Genomic DNA, 18957 nt, shown 5'->3' with positions numbered 1-18957 from the left:
GAGCTAGTAAGAGATTTGAAAGTGGGAGGGGAAGGGGGTGATCCGAAATGATAGGAGAAGACAGGAGGAGGAGAGATGAAGCTAAGAGCTGGGAAGTTGATTGGCAAAAGGGATACAGAGCTGAAGAAGGGGGAGGATCATGGGACAGGAGGGCTAGGGAGAAGGAAAGGGGGAGAGGAGCCCAGAGGAAGATGGAGAGTAGGCAAGGAGTAATTGTGAGAGGGACAGAGAAAGAAAAGGAGGTGGGTGGGGGGTGGGGGGAAGGAAAAAATAAATAAATAAATAAGGGATGGGGTAAGAACGGGAGGAGGGCCATTAACAGAAGTTAGAGAAGTCGATGTTCATGCCATCAGGTTGGAGGCTACCCAGACGGAATATAAGGTGTGGTTCCTCCACCCTGAGTGTGGCTTCATCTTGACAGTAGAGGAGGCCACAGATTGACATACCAGAATGGGAATGGGACATGGAATTAAAATGTGTGGCCATTTGGAGATCCTGCTTTCTCTGGCAGACAGAGCGTAGGTGTTCAGTGAAATGGTCTCCCAGTCTGTGTCGGGTGTCACCAATATATAGAAGGCCACACCGGGAACACTGGACACAGTACACACCTTATCCTCGTTATATGCCAGGGATACGTTCCTCGAAGTTGACGTATAATGTGAATAATTATTTAAATGGAGAAAATAGGGATGCGTTCCAGAGGGCTTCCTAAATATGTTTTATCTGTAACTTATTCACATTTTTACACCAATACGACACAAAAGCAGTATTACAAGACAACATTTGTATTACATTTAATCAATTTAAGGCAATATTCAATGTAATAAATCATAGAAAGTTAACATCCTCTGGTGTACAGTACTCACCAACAGTGGCAGGTGTGTTTGCTCCGGGAGATGAGTGGCTGTTGTGTTTGTCGGGCAGCTTTACACAGATAAAGTGGATGGTTGTGGTCGTCAGGATAATATCAAGTACAGCAAGGGGTGAAGGAAGACTCACAGAACTCTTAGAACTGCCGGCAGCAGCAGATTACAGTGATTTGCATAAAGTGGTGAGGGTTGTTGGCTTGGCAGCATTTTGTTTTTCAGCATAAATTTGCTTGTAGGGAAGAAAGGTTGACGGCAGGGAACGACTGAAATGCTGACTCTTTTCTAAACGTGGGTCCACGTCCATCGCCATTTGTGCCAAGTGTTCTGACTTCCACCATTCCCTCACCGTTGGTAAACTCCCAGGATTTTCAAAATCGTCTGTTGCTTACAGCATCTGAGAAACAGTTCGCGGTAAAAAAAAATACCCACGCCTTGAATGTGGATTATACCTTGGTCGACTGGTTGAATCAGTGATGTTGTGTTAGGCGGCAGGAAACGCACTGTTATGTTAGGATCAATGCTGTCCAAATGTTTAGGATGGGCTGGCACATTGTCAAGCAACAAAAGAACTTTAAAGGCAAGATTCTGTTCCTGGCAGTAACGTCGCAGAGCTGTGTTACCTTCAGCTGATGTCGCGCTGTTTATAATTTCCAACTTTTTTTCAAGTGTTAAAGCGGTTCTCTGCCGCTCGGCTGACAGCCCAAGACCTAACATCGGACGCTTAGGAGGCATAGTTAAATATTTCAAGCACAAAATCACTGCACCGTAGGTAAAACCAAGTTTAAGATCGCGCATCCACACCTTGCCAAAACCAATGCAAGAGTGGCAGGGGTGAAATTGTGAGGCGCCCACACATGACCTGTATTGGCGGGAAAGCAGTGCTCCTCGCATAACTGTGAATTTTGGATGCATATAACGAGACATTGGTAGAAATAGGTTCTTTGCGTAACTGTGAATCCGCATAGTCTGAAGACGCATATAACAAGGATAGGGTATATATCACACCAGCCGACTCACAGGTGAAATGTCACCTCACCTGGAAGAATTGTCTGGGGCCCTGAATGGTGGTGAGGGAGGAAGTGTAAGGGCAGGTGTAGCACTTGTTCCATTTACAAGGATAAGTACCGAGAGGGAGATCGGTGGGAAGGGATGCGGGGGACGAATGAACAGGGGAGTTGCGTAGGGAGCGATCCATGCGGAAAGCAGAAAGGTGGGGAGGGAAAGGTGTGCTTGGTGGTGGGGTCTGGTTGGAGGTGACGGAAGTTACGGAGAATAATATGTTAGACCCGGAGGCTGGTGGGGTGGTAGGTGAGGACAAGGGGAACCCTATCCCTAGTGGGGTGGTGGGAGGATGGGGTGAGAGCAGATGTGCGTGAAATGGGAGAGATGCACTTGAGAGCAGAGTTGATGGTGGAGGAAGGGAAGCCCCTTTCTTTAAAAAAAGGAAGACATCTCCTTCGTCCTGGAATGAAAAGTCTCCTCCTGAGAGCAGATGTGGCGGAGACTGAGGAATTGCGAGAAGGGGACGGCATTTTTGCAAGAGACAGGGTGGAAAGAGGAATAGTCCAGGTAGCTGTGAGAGTCAGTAGGCTTATAGTAGACATCACTAGATAAGCTGTCTCCAGAGATAGAGACAGAAAGATCAAGAAATGGGAGGGAGGTGTCGGATATGGACCAGGTAAATTTGAGGGCAAGGGGAAAGTTGGAGGCAAAGTTAATGAAGTCAATGAGCTCAGCATGCTCGTTAACTTTGGAGATAACATTAGAAATTTATTTTTCTGTGCTGCACATTGAGCATTTCTTAGATCAAAGCAAGAGTTGGAATCAAAACATACTTACTGAAATATACTGTGCAAAAATTATCCTTGGTTTCCTATTCATAAAAAGTTGCACTTTTAATTTTTTATAATCAATACGGCATAGTGCTCTTTTCACTTCTTAGTAAGTTTCATGAGTCCTATATTAAATATGGCAATTATTCCACTGCTTTAATTGTTGGATTATTCAAGCTCTTTCATGAGATGATTTAACTCATTACCACTTTTTAAGATCTATTTACATGCAATATGTGAAAACACACACAGACAGAATGCAAGAGTAGAAACGCAGAGTGGATCTCAGTTCTCAGGTTCGCCGGAAACTTGAATGCTAGAAGTGATTAAGACCAAATGTCATTTCTAAATGTTCCAATTGATGAAATTAAGTGAGAGCTGATAACAGTACTCACCCTGGAATTAATCGCTGCTCTCATTTAGAAGTCATGAGAGAAAGAGGTTTGTTTTGCTAACTAAAAAACGAAAGCAAAATTCAAGGGAAAGGAATGCACATCTTGATGGTTTATATTATTCATTCTCAGCTTGTGGGCAACAGAGAAAGAGCCAGTGTTTATTCACCACACCAAGCTGCCAAGGAGCTGGCAGTGGCTCCTGCCAGCAACTACAGTTGTAAGTAAAAGTTTGTGAACCCTTTGCAATTACCTGGTCTTCTGTAATAATTATTCACAAGATGTGGTCTGATCTTCATCCAAGTCACAATAACAGACAAACACAATTTGCCTAAACTAATAACACACAAACAATTGCACTTCTTGTTAATAATGAGTATACCATTTAAACAATCACAGTCTGGGTTCAAAAAAGTATGTGAACCTCTGGGGTAATGCCTTCTGCAAAACTTATTTGAAGTCAGGTGTTCCAATCAATGAGATGAGATTGGAGGAGTGGGTTGTGGAGGTGCCCTGCCCTATAAACAACACACACACCAAGTCAGGTCACTGACTGAGCCTGCTCTTCTCAAGAAAGATCACTCTATGTGCACCATGCTCAATCAAATCATCATTCAGAGGACCTTAAAAGAAGAATTGTAGGGATGCATCAAGCTGGAAAAGGCTACAAAAGTATTTCTAAAGACCCAAGTATCCATCAGTCCACAGTAAGAGAAACTGTCTACAAATGGAGGAAACTCAGTACTGTTGCTACTCTACCTAGGATTGGGTATGCTGCAAAAATTACACCAAGAGCACAATGTGTAATGTGGAAAAAAAGGTATCAAAACCTGCAGAAATTTCTAGAACTTGCTAAAGTCTCTGTTCATGTGTCCACTATAAGTAAAACCTCATCCCTACACTGGTATTCACGGAAAGACACCACAGAGGAAACAACTGCTGTCCAAAAAAAAACATTGTTTCACATCTCAAGTTTGCAAAAGACCACTTGGATGTTCCACAATGCTTCTGGGACAATGTTCTGTGGACAGTTGAGACAAATGTTGAACTTTTTGGCAGAAATGCACACCACTATGTTTGGAGAATAAAGGACATTGCAAACCAATACAGAAACCTCATCCCAACTGTGAAGCATGGTGGAAGGAACATCATGGTTTAGGGCTGCTTTGCTGCCTCAGCACCTGGACAGCTTGCAATCGTTGAGGAAACAATGAATTGAAATTGTATCAAGACATTTTACAGGAGAATGTCAGGGTAGTGGTCCTTCACTTGACGCTTAATAAAAGTTGAATGATGCAACAAGACAATGATGCAAAGCATGAGTAAATCAACATCAGAATGGTTTAAAAAGAAGGAATTTTATGCTTTGGAATGGCCAAGTCAGAGTCCAGACTTCAACCCAATTAAGATGCTATAGCATGACCTACGGCTGTTCATGTAAGGTATCCCAGAAATATGGATGAACTAAAGCAGTTTTGTATTGAGTAATGGTCTAAAATTCCTCCTTGTCGTTGTGCAAGTCTGATCAGTAGCGACAGGAAAAATTTGGTGGATATTTATTGCTGCTAAAGGAGGTTCAACCAGTTATTAAATACAAGGGTTCACATACTTTTTTTCAGCCTGGACTGTGAATGATTAAACAATGTGTTAAATAAAGACATGAAAAGTACAAATGTCCATGTGTTATTAGTTTAGATAGATTGTGTTTATCTATTATTGTAACTTAGATGAAGATCAGACCACATTTTATGAGTAATTAATACAGAAAAACAGGTAATTGCAAAGGGTTCACAAACTTTTTCTTGCAACTGTAAGTAACTTGCTACAGCACCTACGAAAATGTTTGAAGATCAATCACATTGATTTATGTCCAGAATCATATATTAGGAAAACAGATTATGGGTGTTAGACTTCTTTTTCTAAAGCAGGGGTTCACAGTGACCCCTCAGCTAATGGCAGGGCTCCAAAAATAAAAAAGGTCGGAAATCCATGTTCAAAAGGAAAATGATACATCAGTTGGGTTCTTGCAACTACTGTATATGATGGCTTCTACTTAATTCAGCTCTTTGTTTCTAATTTTTTAAAATTTTCTCTGTCATAATATAAACTCAAAAAATGAGCACAAATGGGTTTCAAATGTTCTCTTTAAAATATTCCAAAATACTTGTATGATATAGACATAATAAGAAATTGAATGCCTTCATCTTACTAAAATATGCATCCAATTTCTTGTTTTTAAGTAAACTTTTCAATCTCTGCCACCAAGAAGGAAAAGTGCAGCACGTGCTTGGGAAAATAAAAGCCTCCACGTTTCCTTCCCAGTCACACTAAACTTTCAAGCATGTAATCACCACTGATTCATTGTTGCTGGGTGAACTCTTTGAGACTACCTGAACGATGGCACTGCAGGAACACCTTGGTCACACGACCACAGATCTGCACCTTTTCATGGACGTCAGCTATCCTCACTCCTGACAAACCTTTTATAAGGTCCTATTAAAATAATGGCAATTTCATATAAATATACTTCACAACAGATTTATCTATTACCTATCATCAAAGATCCCCATAATCCAGTCCATGCCAAACTTACACAGACACTATTGAGCAGGAGGTACAGAAGCCTGAAGTGCCACAGTTGCTTCCCTTCTACCATTCGATTCTTCAACCAACCAGCAAAAGTCTAACGGCTACAGTTTAGCAACACTATGACTGCAGTAACCACCTTGCACTTTGTATTTCCAAAACACAGGTGCAATTCCTATGAACTGAAAAGGCATACCAACAATGCAGATGAATGAATCGTCCATTGTAGAAACAAACCAGAGGAATAGATTCTAGTTCACCCCATGTTTCCTTCATGGTTCCTGATGATCCTTACCCTATTCCTCCGAATAAGCCTGAATTGCTCTCTGCACTTGGGTGACTTCACAGGCATCCAATTTCCTTAGACACCCTTTTGACACAAATTGTCTAAAAATTTTTTTGGAGGCATAGGTCTCAGTTTCCCACCATCAATGTTGTGAAGCTAACTTCTTTGAATACCCAGTACTTCTAACCTTAACAAATCATTTATTGATGTGTTAAATTATGTTATTCATTTGGTCTGCAAGCTTCCTGAAAACCTGTCCGTTTTGAAACAAGCCAAGTTAAGTAACCCAATGTCTTATACTGCACTCATGAGCAGTAATAAATCAGGTCCTACTTCTAGACCCTACTTCTCACAGAACACCTGCTATATACAGAGTTTGTTTGCAAAGTTGGGCTTTTAACTTCAAACTGATTGCTGTTTTCCAGTTACATGTTAAGAACTGAAGACTGACTCCCATTCATGACCAGAAACCAAACAACTATTATCAATTGGAAGTTTTCTCAAAAGTGTTTGGTACCATAAGTGGCAGCAACTATGTTTAGAAAGCAGGCTTTGTAAAACATGAGAAACAGGCTCACTGGCCTAGGAAGCTAAAACCTATTACAATTGCTCCCATGAATCAGCAGATGCACAGCAGCATCACACTGAAAGAGCAAAAGACTTAACTCTATTGCAGTTTGTTACATCATTCAGAAACTTCTTACACGCTTCACACATAATAAACTACTTTGAAGCGCAGTTTCTATTATGCTGTAGGCAAACACCACATTTTGTATAAAACAAAATTCCATCAAACAATGAGAAGAATAATCAGCTACTTTTTAAGTATTGCTTATCATGGGGAAAACATTGGCATGGCAACTCTGAGGAATTGGTTCATTTCTTCAAATAGGATGACATAATCATGAAAATATATTTCAATTTAATGTTATAATAAAGAGCAAGATTACAGAAACATAATTTTAGATTATATATTGAAGTTCTATAACTGAAATTATATCTACAATCTGCTGACACAATCAAAGTTGACAATCAGCCAAATCCAAGTTGACAATCAGCCAAATCCATACTTTCTTTCAAAGACCAGCAGAAATGTCAATTCATTCTCCTGATATGTATTAAATGGACAGTCCTACGTAACTGGTCAATATTTACTATTCGGTTTCAAATGCGAATAATATTAATTGTAAATCAGGTTATTATTGTCACATGTATGGAAGGAGAGTGAAAAAACATCTTGCATAACATTCATTACCACAATGCACTGAGGTAGTACAAGGTTAAATAATAACATATTGCAGAATAAAATGTTATAGCTGTAAAAAATGCAGTGCAGGCATACAATAAGGTGTAAGGTCATAGCAGGGGAGATTGTAAGGCTAGCAGTCCATCTTATCACAATAAGACCATAAGGTCTGCTCCACTGTTTGATCATGGCTGAATTATGTTCCCTCTCAACTCCATTATCGCCTTCTCCCATTATCTTTGACATCCTTACCAATTAATTACCTATTAACCTTTGCTTTAAAGATACCAAATGGCTTGGCCTTCACAGCTGTCTGTGGCAATAACTTCCACAGATTCATCAACCCCTACCTAAAGAAATTCTTCCTCATCTCTGTTCTGAATGGACATCCCTCCATTTTGAGGCTGTGCCCTCTGGTCCTAGACTTACCCACGACACCCTCTCCACATCCACTCACAGTAGGAAACGACTCAGTAGTACTATAACAGAGGGATAGAAGCTGTTTCTGATAAGTGCTTTCAGGCTTATCCATCTTCGGCCCAATGGGAAGTGGGAGAAGAAAGAATGTCAGGTGACTGGGGTCTGATTATGCTGGCTGTTTTATCTCAGCTCTGAGAAGTGTAGACATAGAAAGGAGGGTGGTTTCCACTTGCTATAAGGAGAGAACGGACAAACTTGCGTTGTTTTCTCTGGAGTGGGGGAGATCTGATAGAGGCTTATAACATCAGAGGTGCAGAGGGACCGAGGAGTCCTCGTGCAAGGCTCCAAGCAGGTTGAGTCTGTGGTAAAGAAGACAAATGCAATGTTTCATTTATTTCAAGGGGAATACAATATAAAAACAAGGAGATACTGCTGAACCTTTATAAGACACAAGTCAGGCCGCACTTTAAAGATTGAAAGAATTAATTTTTTTCGCTTAAGTTGACATACAATGAGAGGAGGCATGATAGATGTGTTCAAAATCATTAAGGATATAAGTAATGTGGATGCCTGCTGCTACTTCACAATTAATCCATCATCGAGGCCATGTGGCCATAGGTGGAGACTGGCTATGGAGAGGTTTCAGACTAACATCAGGAAACAATTCTCTACAGTGAGTTGTGAACACGTAGGACAAACAGTCCGAATGGCCTGTTCTTGTCAAAACTTTCTAATGTTCGAATGAAGAGTTGATGCTTCAGGCCGAAACCCTTCATCTGGACTGAAAAACAAGGGGGAAGAAGACAGAATAAGAAGATTGGAGGAGGGGAAAAGAGTACAAGCTAGGGGGTGATAGGTGAAGCCAGCTGGGTGGGAGAGGAAGTAATAAGCAGGGAGGTGACAGGTGGAAAAGGTAAAGGGCTGGAGAAGAGGGAATCTAGTAGGAGAGTGGACCATGGGAGAACGGGAAGATGGAGGGGAACCAGAGGGAGGTGATAGGCAGATGAGAAGAGAAGGAGTGTTAAGAGTGAGTTTTTTTGGGTAGATGATTTGTTTACACTTAAATGACTTTGGCCACCAGACTTCTTTTGACAAAGTACTGTGGATTGAGTACACAACAATGTGCTTCTTAAAAAGGTGTGAATGCCAGATGCTTCTGGCGCCATAGTTTGACCAGATGCTGTTTTTTCGAAGACAGTATTATCTATACATTATCAATATTAATCATCTTTTATGTTAGCACGTAAAATGCCAAATAAATCTATTGCGGATTTAACTTGCATTCCTAAAGGCTGTGGATACCAACCCAGACATGTTGGCGTCAGAAGGAAAGGATGAAGTCAGAAGGTGTGATGATCTGTATGTATCTTCAAAAGGAAGCATTGTCTATAACTTTTTAAGTAGCGATTGCCTTTGTGTTCAGCATATAAATATCGAGCTCACATTGGGCTAGCAGACCTTTCTACCGAAAGCGTCTCTGTCCGTATGATACCTGCTGTACCTTGTTGTGTCGAATAAAGAAGCTGCTTTGTATCTACCAGTGACTCGGGTCTCTCCAGTGATTTCATCCACCCTACAACAGGAGTAAGAGAGGAGACCGAATGCAGAATAGAAAAGGAGAGAGATGGGGGTGGGGGGGGGAGAAATTACTGGACGTTAGAGAAATCAATGTTCATGCCACTGGGTTGGAGGCTACCCAAACAGAATACGAGGTGTTGCTCCTCCAATCTCAGAGTAGCCACTTAATGGCAATAGAGGAGGCTATGATCCAACATGCTGGAATGGGAATGAGGGGGGGTGGAATTAAAATGGTTGGCTACCAGGAAACCTTCTGTATTGCGGACAGAGCAAAGGTGCTCAACAAACCTTTCCAAAGGTCTTGGCTTGAAATATTGACTCTATATTTCTCTGCATGGAAGCTGTCTGACCTGCTGAAATCCTCCAGCATTTTGTGCGTATTACTCTGGATTTCTAGCAAGCTGTAGAATCTCGTGTTCTTGACTCAACTACAACAAAGCCAATGCAAGCTTAATGAACATCACAATTATCTCCCATCTGGGCATAATGTAGTCTGCTGGACTCAATATCAAACTCTCCAACTTCAGAATTTCACTATTTTTTTGTATTTTCTGGCTTCTGTGAATGTCCCACAACCTTTTCATTCATAGTACATCAGCTAATGGATTTTAACTTCTCCTTAACTCCCATATTATGTCTCCATTCTCACTCAATCAGATACTCTTTCCTTGATCCACCCAATCCTCTCCCCATCTTCTACTAATTTGTTTTTTTGTTTCCCTGTTCTAATGAAGGTTCTTGTAACCATTTCACTGTCCATGGATACCTTCATCTCTGACCTTAAAACCTTTGAAATAAATTTGAGTTTTCATCCAATCTCTGGGGAACATGAGCCTGAGAGGCTAGCTGGCCACTGCTACTCTGTTCTAGTGTAAATAACTAAGTGATTAGCCAGAACAAAATAGCTCACAATTTCTCTAGCAAAGCTGATTGGGTTTAATGGCCTCCTGTATGATATACTAGCTTTTTATACAGTATTGGAAAGACATTTTGTAAGTATAAATCTCTGCAATTTTATAATTTGAGCGGCATAAAATTACCATTGTTTAGTAACTCAACCTCTATAGCTAGCTATTAATTATTTTGTGCCTAAGATAGAAAATATTTCTAATTTACAGCACAAACACCTTCAAATTAACTGGTTCAAGAATTTTAGAAAAAATTAAGTGTTGAGTTGTGTCTTCCCTAAAATTAAAGATTTTTAAGGCAAAATTAGTAGCTTATTTGAGGTTTCCATAAGACCATAAGATATAGAAGCAGAAGCAGGCCATTCGGCCCACTGAGTCTGCTCCGTCATTCAATCATGGGCTGATCCAATTCCTCCAGTGTTTCCTGAAGATCTCCTCTATATCTTGAAGGAAAGTCTATTTAGGAGCTTAGAGACAGTGCTGTTTTCACTGAAAAATTGATTAATTCACACTGATTCCAGGAAAACAGTTCATGCTATCAATTTTAAAAGACAAGTCCAAGTAAAATAAGTTCTGTCTTTTTTGCTATATTGATTTTCATCCATTTTGTCAGATAATACATAATATAGTGAATTGCAGTTTTAAATTATTACAAAATTACATAAAAATACAGAAAATATTCAGTCTATTTAATGTCAACAAAGATGTGATATGAAAGATAAAAAGAACTTGAGATTGCACCTATCATGTACACTGCTGAAAAAGTATGGATCAAGATGCAACAGTGGTTTTCAAATGGGAATTGGAAAACTATTTTTGAAGTCTAAATAGTTGAAGTTAAAACAGTTGCAGGCAATGGCAAAAAAAAGAGTAAATGGGATTTCTCCATGGAGGTAACACAGACTCAAGTGGGCCGATCGACTTAGATCCTTCTGAATATAACAACTATATAATTTTCATCTTTTGAAAATGGCTTAAATGCTTCACTCTGAAGAATACTAATATTCCTTTAATGTCCCTGCTTACAACTTGGACACAACAGATTGTTTTATTTTCCATTTATCGTCTATTTTTAAAAAATATTCCAAACTTGCTCAAGTCTTCTGTGCAACTCTCTATAAGCCTTCATTCTGTGAAGCACATGCACTAGGCTAACATCAACCCAATGAATGATATTTGGAATACATCCACTTCTTACCATCACCGTTACACTCTTTCCGTAAGTTAATCGGAGCATGAACAATTTTTTCCTCACTTCTTTACACAAAAGATAACACACTTCGCAAAGATGGACAATTATTTTGAATACCACTTAAACATAAAATAATACTTCTAAGTCACATGCCTACAACTCCTGTGCCTTGAGTTATTACTTCAGAATGTTTTGAAGTGCATCCGCTATTTTACATAAAAATAATTAAAGCTGAGTGCAATTTTAGATCCTATTACACTTGTGATGTACCACAGTGTAAACAGTTATTTTTGCGGTAGCCTCAGGAGATTAAATTAAGTTCACAAAAGGCCAAGTTGCAAAGAGTTTGTGGAAGTAATAGGCTTACTGCTCTGACTTATCTTTTCTTATTCCACATCTCCATGGATGACATACTTACCTAAAGTATACAAATCTTCTAAGTAGATTTTCATGTGTTTTTGACAAGTTCACAGAATCTAAAAGATTATTATAGGCAAAATGTATTCAGTATAACGTTTCCACACTTAGTAACTCAATTTGGTTATGAGACATTTTTATTTATAACTAGATTGCTTTTCATCCTTTATTGCTTCAATCATAACTGGGCCACTCCACCAATGCTCATTAGAAAGAGGAGTGAGTACAGTCTTTCCAGAGCTGTATGTTGACCAAGTGGCATCTGACCCAGGAAGAATTGTTGACAGCTAGATATAGACTATATATCCAGTATTAAGTTTTCCCAAATGACATATTTCTTAAAAATGGTACCCTTTTCTATCCTGGATACCAGTCAATGCAAAATTAAAACGTGCTTCATGGTTAAGCTCCCATTATAATTGTCCGTCGGCAGAACAGATCCTTAATGAGTTAAGGGACTTAACAAAAGTGGGTTTCTGTGACCATAAAACTAAGGATAAGTATCGTTGCATCATATATCTCTGAATGTTGATTTATGCTCATCAACTTGAAATTGATAGGGTGTCTGTGAGGAGTTTGCATGTTCTCCCCATGACCACGAGGCTTTCCTTCCGATGCTCCGGTTTCCTTCCGCAGTCCAAAAATGTACGAGTTAGTAAGTTAATTGGTCATTGTACATTGTCCCGTGATTAGGCTAGGATTAAATCGGGGTTTGCTGGATGGTGTGGCTCGAACAGCTGGAAGGGCTTATTCTGCACCGTATCTCAATAAGTAAATAAAAGTACTTTCCATTTGGACGTCTGTTGTCAGCAGCAAGAATTATGAGGTCAGAACCTCAAGTTCCAGGACACACAGAAAAAATTCCCTCACTTTAAAACTGACTTTTTTCTTCTCCTTTAAAAGAGCATGGCAGCAAAAATTTCTGTCCCCTTTGCATATGATTGCTCTTGGAGTGCAAACAGGTGAGATGTTGTGTTCTGTTCCGGTCCAATGGAAGTTAGGTTGATACCACCAAATTTATATGTATTTGTGGGACGGGAATTTCTTTTGGACACATTGGGCAATTGCAAAGCACATGGAGAGCACATAATGGATATGATACCCTACTTCATGTTTACAATAAATAAGGCTGAAAATCAAACAAAATGCAAAAATTGCTGCTAGCTCAATATCATCTGTTTTCCACAGCCATTCTAGTGAAATTTATACTCTAGAATATAAGATTTCTTTTTTTCACAACACATTACCCTAAATGAAGCTGCTTCACAAAATAAGCATTCTGATTACAGAAATTTATAGCAACAAAGCATATTGCTCAACTTTAAAGTTGTACATATTTGGAACAGCCTGGAGGAAATGGTCTAAGAACAAAAAGTACCAGCTGCTCATAGCAACATTATACGCAAGCTGGGAAGGGGAGTGTCTGCTATCAGACATCTTAGAAAGCAAACCCTTTAAACTATTCACTACCATTGAATTCAGAAGAAAAGCTAATCCTCAGGCATTTTCATATTTCTCTGTTCCGAATACTTAATCTGTTTATTGAATACGTTCAAACAAATAGGGAAAGGGGCAGAGTAGTTCAACAAGGACTAAATTAAATGATTAGATATAAGTTTATCTAAAGAACAGCAATGTGGACCAGAAGAGTAATTAATAATAAAGATATTGTAACTGATACTGTAGAAATGGAACCGACAAATGTATTTGCAAAATGTTCTATGCAAACACCAATCAACAAAGAGGAGTTGTCTTATTGAAGACACCAGTCCTCAGCTAGATTCCAGACAGATTTGCAGAAAAGGTTTTCTTACAAAGAATTAGCATCTGTGCGAGAATATTTAACTTCATGGTGATTTTTGTCTTACTGGGAGATCCAAGAATATAATTCAGGGTGAAAAATACAAAAACAAAACACAATTCTTCCCATTTCTTTTCCAGTCCTGATGAAGGGTCTCGGCCTGAAATGTCAACCATTTATTCCCATCCGTACAGTGGCATGTAAAAGTTTGGGCACCCCTGGTTAAAATTTCTGTTACTGTGAATAGCTAAGCGAGTAAAAGATGAACTGATTTCCAAAAGGCATAAAGTTACAGATGACACATTTCTTTAATATTTTAAACAAGATTACTTTCTTATTTCCATCTTTTACAGTTTCAAAATAACAAAAAAGGAAAAGGGCCCGAAGCAAAAGTTTGAGCACCCTGCATGGTCAGTACTTAGTAACACCCCCTTTGGCAAGTATCACAGCTTGCAAACGCTTTCTGTAGCCAGCTTAGAGTCTTTCAGTTCTTGTTTGGGGGACTTTCGCCCATCCTTCCTTGCAAAAGACTTCTAGTTCTGTGAGATTCTTGGGCTGCCTTGCATACACTGCTCTTTTGAGATTCATCCACAGATTTTCGATGATGTTTAGGTCGGGAGACTGTGAGGGCTATGGCAAAATCTTCAGTTTGCGCCTCTTGAGGTAGTCCATTGTGGATTTTGAGGTGTGTTTAGGATCATTATCCTGTTGTAGAAGCCATACTCTTTTCATCTTCAGCTTTTTTACAGATGTTTGCTTCCAGAATTTGCTGGTATTTAATTGAATTCATTCTTCCCTCTACCAGTAAATGTTTCCCGTGCCACTGGCTGCAACACAAGCCCAAAGCATGATCAATCCACCCCCAAGCTTAACAGTTGGAGAGGGGTTCTTTTCATGAAATTCTGCACTCTTTTCTCTCCAAACATACCTTTACTCATTGCAGCCAAAAAGTTCTATTTTAACTTCATCAGTCCACAGGACTTGTTTCCAAAATGCATCAGGCTTGTTTAGATGTTCCTTTGCAAACTTATTACGCTGAATTTTGTGGTGAGGAAGCAGGAAAGGTTTTCTTCTGATGACTCTTCCATGAATGTTATATTTGTGCAGGTGTCGCTGCACAGTTGAACAGTGCACCACCACACCAGAGTCTGCTAAATCTTCCTGAAGGTCTTTTGCAGTCAAACGGGGGTTTTGGTTTGCCTTTCTAGCAATCTTACAAGTAGTTCTCTCAGAAAGTTTTCTTGGTCTTCCAGACCTCAACTTGACCTCCACCGTTCCTGTTAACTGCCATTTCTTAATTACATTACGAACTGAGGAAACGGCTACCTGAAAACGCTTTGCTATTTTCTTATAGCCTTCTCCTGCTTTGTGAGCATCATTTATTTTAATTTTCAGAGTGCTAGGCAGCTGCTTAGAGGAGCCCATGGCTGCTGATTATTGGGATAAGGTTTGAGGAGTCAGGGTATTTATAAAGCTTTGATATTTGCATCACCTGGCCTTTCCTAACAATGACTGTGAACAAGCCATAGCCTTAACAAGCTTAGGAAGGTCTGAGACCTTGGTGAAAGTTACCTGAGAGCTCAAATCTCTTCGGGTGCACAAACTTTTGCATAGTGCTCCTTTCCTTTTTTTCCACTCTAAAATTGTACAAAACAAAAATAATACACTAAACTTGCTTAATCTTGTTGAAAACGATGTTCCATCTTTAACTTTATGACTTTTGGAGATCAGTTCATCTTTTACTCACTTAACTATTTATAGTAACAGAAATTTTGACCGGGGTGCCCAAACTTTTGCATGCCACTGTAGATGCTACCTGACCTACTGAGCTCCTCCTGCACATTGGGTACATTGCTCTAGATTTCCATCATTTGCAGAACCTTTTGTGTCAAAGAATTTAAAACTTGTATATTATTGAGACTCACATAATGCCAAGACATTTTAAAGCATATTTCAGCCACTGAAGTACTTTTGAAATGTTGCCACTATTTTACCCAGAAAATGTAATGGGTACTTTGCACTAAAGGGGTTCTACAGTTAACAGAGTTATAATAACCAGTTGGGATACTACACAAGGAACTGCAGATATTGGAATCCAGTGCAAAAAATAAACTGATGGAAGAACTCAGCAGGTGGAGACAAAGGGGTGGTTGATGCTTTGGGTTGAGAACTCAGAGTATAGAGAGGAGATAGCCAGTATAAAGATGTGAAAGGAAGGGGTGAGACAAGAGCTGGCAGGTGAGAGCTGAAGGATAGAATGATTGGTAGTCACAGCAATGTGGGAGAGGGACGTATACGAGAGTTTTGAGAAAGAGAGATTGGTTGGTAGATGATTGGTAAGAACACAAGGCAAAAAAAAGAGATAGACAGACAGACCCGGGTAGAGGAGGAAATGGGGAAGGATAGAGACAAAGACTTGTAGGTGATAGGTAGAACCAAATAAGGGAAGGGATGGGCAGACAGAAGCAAAGGAGAAAAAAAAATGCAGAATCCTATATTTCACTCTCCTCTCCTATCAGATTCCTTCATTTCCAGCCCTTTACCATTCTCAGCCACCTGGCTATACCTCTCACCTTCTAGCTATCCCTCTTCCTCTCCCCCTTCCCACCTTTTTTATTCAGGTGTCTTCCTCCTTCCTTTCCAGTCCTGGAGAAGGGTCTTGGCCCAAACGATCGACAGTTTGTTCATTTCTGTGGATGCTGTCTGATCTGCTGAGTTCCTCCAGCATTTTGTTATGTTGCCTTGAATTTCTCGTGTTTGATTAATGGATAGGAAACAGGTCAAAACTGACTTTTATATGTTAGCAATGGTGATCCAAATAAGTGAATAGAGTCCAGATTTTTAGAGAAAAAAATTTTATGGCCTTTATTCGAGCTCAAGGCTTTAAAATTGGGCCAATCTGTCAGTATTAAACACAATGGAGAAAATAAAGCATTCAGCAACATTAAAATATCATTGGTAATGGATGATCTAATGCTCTCAAACTGTACAAACAAAATATACCCTGCAGAAGCCACAAATTATTTGTTGCCAGCTCCAGTGATCTTCAGTAGCAGACAGAACTGACATTTCACAAGGAAAAAAAATGGGAAATTTGGGAATTTGTTAAAGAATATCATCAACTCCCTTATGTTTTTCTGACTTGTGCACTGTCAAGTACAGTGTTTCAAAAAACATTAAATATTCTTAGACTCTCAACAGTTATGCTTGACACTAATCTACAAAGCACAATAGAAATATACATTACCAGCCCGTCACTTTCAGTAAGATATAGATTTAACCTTTCACTGGAACTTTACTACTGTGCTAATGACAGAAAAGGGAAAATTAACCCCACATGGTCTGGTTCTTATTTTGGAATTTTACATTGAATGTAAGAAGGCTGTTTAGTACTTTATACAGTTTCACAGTTGTTGGAGCTTAATCGCAGAATATATTGTAGTTTTTATCTATACTGAATATGAACACCAATGGAACAGTGAATGGCTTGTAATAGAATTTCACTAGCTGTCATTACATAAAACATCTCCACATTTCTTTCACTATCTGTTCTGTCGCAGTGCAGCAAAAATATAGTGGGTGACTGTTAAGACCGGAAGGATGATATGGTAATCAAATAACTGACAGTTATCTTGAGAGTTGTCAAACCTCTTGAGTGTTGTTCAAGTAAAAGTTTAATTATCATTCAACCATACATATGTATAAAGCTAAACTGAACAGGATCCCTCTCGGGCCATGGTGAAAAGCACAGTACCTACAGTCACACGCAACATTACAATAGCACATAAAATCACAAAAATAGTATTAGCATAACTCCCTAAGTGGCATGCTCTGAAGAGTGATGGTGCATGGGATGTTGTCCTGGAGCCACGTTTCTTCAAGAGTAAGTACGCAGAAGATCCTCATTTCACACTGGCTAAGTCACAGATGAAGGCAAGTCGGCTTGTCTTGCATTGGGTCAGCCACAGACAAAGGCAGTCCAGCTTGTCTTCCAGACAGCGAGCCACTGGAGAGCTACCCCGACGGGAGAACTGGTCAGCAGGGGCTGGCCCCCACCCCTGAAAGGATTCCAATGTATCCACTGTGTCTTTTTCTCTCCCACATTGCAGCATGAGGGCCTGGTTCACGCAATAACTATGGCCACGCAGCTTTCCCACTATTGGTCTCATCAGTAAAACGGACTTGCAGTATTTTATATTACCAATGTCCAACAAGGTCTTGTCATCACAAGAAAAACATTTAAGACATCCATTTGCACCATTTGTTGGACCCTGGAGAGGCCACTGCAACCAACATGCCACCATTTTATTGAATGATGTAAGGACGTGGAGAGTTTGCCACCCAGTCCTTATAGATACTTATAGGTACTGTAGAATCAGCTGAGTAGCTCCTTTAAGGCATCTCCACTACAACTGCTCTCAGACATTGATCATGCTATAAACATCACTGGGATGCTGTGAAGTCTGCCAAGTCTAAATGATGCCTGTGTGTTATTGCATGCAGATAGCCCCAGTTCTCGATGACAGTATTCACCCAAAACTGAACAATAACTATCAAGGTTGAGGACATTACAATGGCAAATTTTTTGAAGTGTCATTGTATGGTAATTACTCATATACAGTTCAATTAGTAGCACTCACTGGTTTAAAAAGACAAAGGCACATCATTTGATGTTCTGGGGCAGTAAGAGATGTGAGGATGATGTAAAGAGGTTTTGCAGGATTGTTAAGTGAACAGGGAAAAGATGTGGAATTTAATGTGGAAAATGTGAGAACACCATTTTTGTTGAAATAAAGAGAGAATGAAAGGTACTGACATTAAGAGGGAACTCAGTCTCTAGGTACAGTGCCTATTAAAAGCATTCCCCCTCCCCCTTGGAGGTTTTCGTGTATTATTGTTTTAAAACATTGAATCACTGTAGATTTAGTTTGGCTTTTTTTTTGACACTGATCAAAAGAAGACTCTTTTATGTTAAAGTGAGAACAGATATCTACAAAGTCATCTCAATTAATTACAAATATAAAACACAAAATGATTGATTGCATAAGTATTCCCCTCCTTTAATACGACATACCAAATCACCAATGGCACAGTCAATTTGTTTTGGAGGTCACATAATTCGTTAAAAGAAGATCATCTGTGTGTTGTTAAGGTGTTTCAATTGAATGTAGTAAAATACACCTGTATCTGGAAGATCCAACTGCTGGTGAGTCAGTATCCTGGCAAAAATTACACCATGAAGACAAAAGAACACTCCAAGCAACTCTGCGAACAGGTTATTGAAAAGCACAAGTCAGGAGATGGACACAAGCACATTTCCAAGTCACTGAATATCCCTTGGAGTACAGTTAAGTCAATCATCATGAAATAGAAAGAATATGGCACAGCTGTAAGTATGCTTAGAGCAGGCCATCCTCAAGAAATGAGTGA

General features: G+C 39.6%; 1 protein-coding gene across 6 annotated transcripts in view; it reads right to left on the bottom strand.

Annotated features, from left to right (window-relative positions):
• The window catches only part of st3gal3a (ST3 beta-galactoside alpha-2,3-sialyltransferase 3a), a 556478-nt gene that overhangs the window by 131989 nt on the left and 405532 nt on the right, over positions 1 to 18957 (bottom strand). Inside the window, exon 10 of one of the 6 annotated variants that reach the window (XM_072273563.1) lies at positions 7660 to 7990. The exons of the other annotated variants lie outside the window; for them this stretch is intronic. Coding sequence (XP_072129664.1) covers positions 7928 to 7990 — 63 coding nt within the window. The 3' untranslated portion in view covers positions 7660 to 7927. Of the gene's footprint in view, positions 1 to 7659; positions 7991 to 18957 lie in introns of those variants that run through there. 6 annotated transcript variants of the gene reach the window in all.

The sequence above is a fragment of the Mobula birostris genome, chromosome 12, assembly GCF_030028105.1.
Source record: "Mobula birostris isolate sMobBir1 chromosome 12, sMobBir1.hap1, whole genome shotgun sequence".
Lineage (NCBI taxonomy): Eukaryota > Metazoa > Chordata > Chondrichthyes > Myliobatiformes > Myliobatidae > Mobula > Mobula birostris.
The sequence above is the reverse complement of the archived record's forward strand: the minus strand, read 5'-3'. Positions and strand labels throughout refer to the sequence as shown.